This window comes from Colobus angolensis, unplaced genomic scaffold, assembly GCF_000951035.1.
Source record: "Colobus angolensis palliatus isolate OR3802 unplaced genomic scaffold, Cang.pa_1.0 Scaffold1404, whole genome shotgun sequence".
NCBI lineage: Eukaryota > Metazoa > Chordata > Mammalia > Primates > Cercopithecidae > Colobus > Colobus angolensis.
Genome location: NW_012114494.1, coordinates 6,665 through 7,200, shown reverse-complemented (window position 1 = coordinate 7,200; position 536 = coordinate 6,665). Strand labels below are relative to the sequence as shown.

General features: G+C 67.0%; 1 protein-coding gene across 1 annotated transcript in view; it reads left to right on the top strand.

Moving 5' to 3' along the window:
• Nucleotides 1-164: 164 nt before the first annotated feature.
• LOC105506882 (dynein assembly factor 3, axonemal) overlaps nt 165-536 on the top strand; it is a gene marked incomplete at both ends in the record, with an annotated part of 5,218 nt that continues 4,846 nt past the window's right edge. Inside the window, 2 exons of the mRNA XM_011935160.1 lie at nt 165-290; nt 396-518. Of these exons, the coding sequence (XP_011790550.1) occupies nt 165-290; nt 396-518 (249 nt within the window). The remainder of the gene's footprint in view (nt 291-395; nt 519-536) is intronic.

The window sequence follows — 536 nt, the reverse complement described above, 5'->3', positions numbered from 1 at the left end:
CCGAACTCTTGGATCTGAGGGAAGAGGGGCTGGGGTCTGGACTCCTGGGTCTGAGGGAGGAGGGGCTGGGGATTCTGGACTCCCTGGGTCTGGAGGAGGATGGTGTAGGGGTCCCTCCATGCTGGATTCATTGAGGACTCCCTTCTTCCTGCCCCCCACCCCAGGCCCAAGTCATTCACACCCAGGAGTTCCGACGCTGGCGGGACACAGGCGTCGCCTTTGAACTCAGGGACTCCAGCGCCTATCACGTGCCCAACCGGACCCTGGCGTCGGGTCGCCTCCTGCGCTACGTGCGTGTCCACTGCCTGTCCTGGCCCACCGCTGCTTCTCGGAGGCCTAGGAGTCAGGGTCCCCAACCTCGACCTCACCCGCCTCCTCTCCCCCTCCTTTTCCAGCGCGGGGAGCGCGTGGCAGCGCGCGGGTACTGGGGGGACATCGCCACGGGGCCCTTCGTGGCCTTCGGCATCGAAGCAGACGACGAGAGCCTCCTGCGGACCAGCAACGGACAGCCGGTCAAGGTGCGCGGCGAGGCTGGG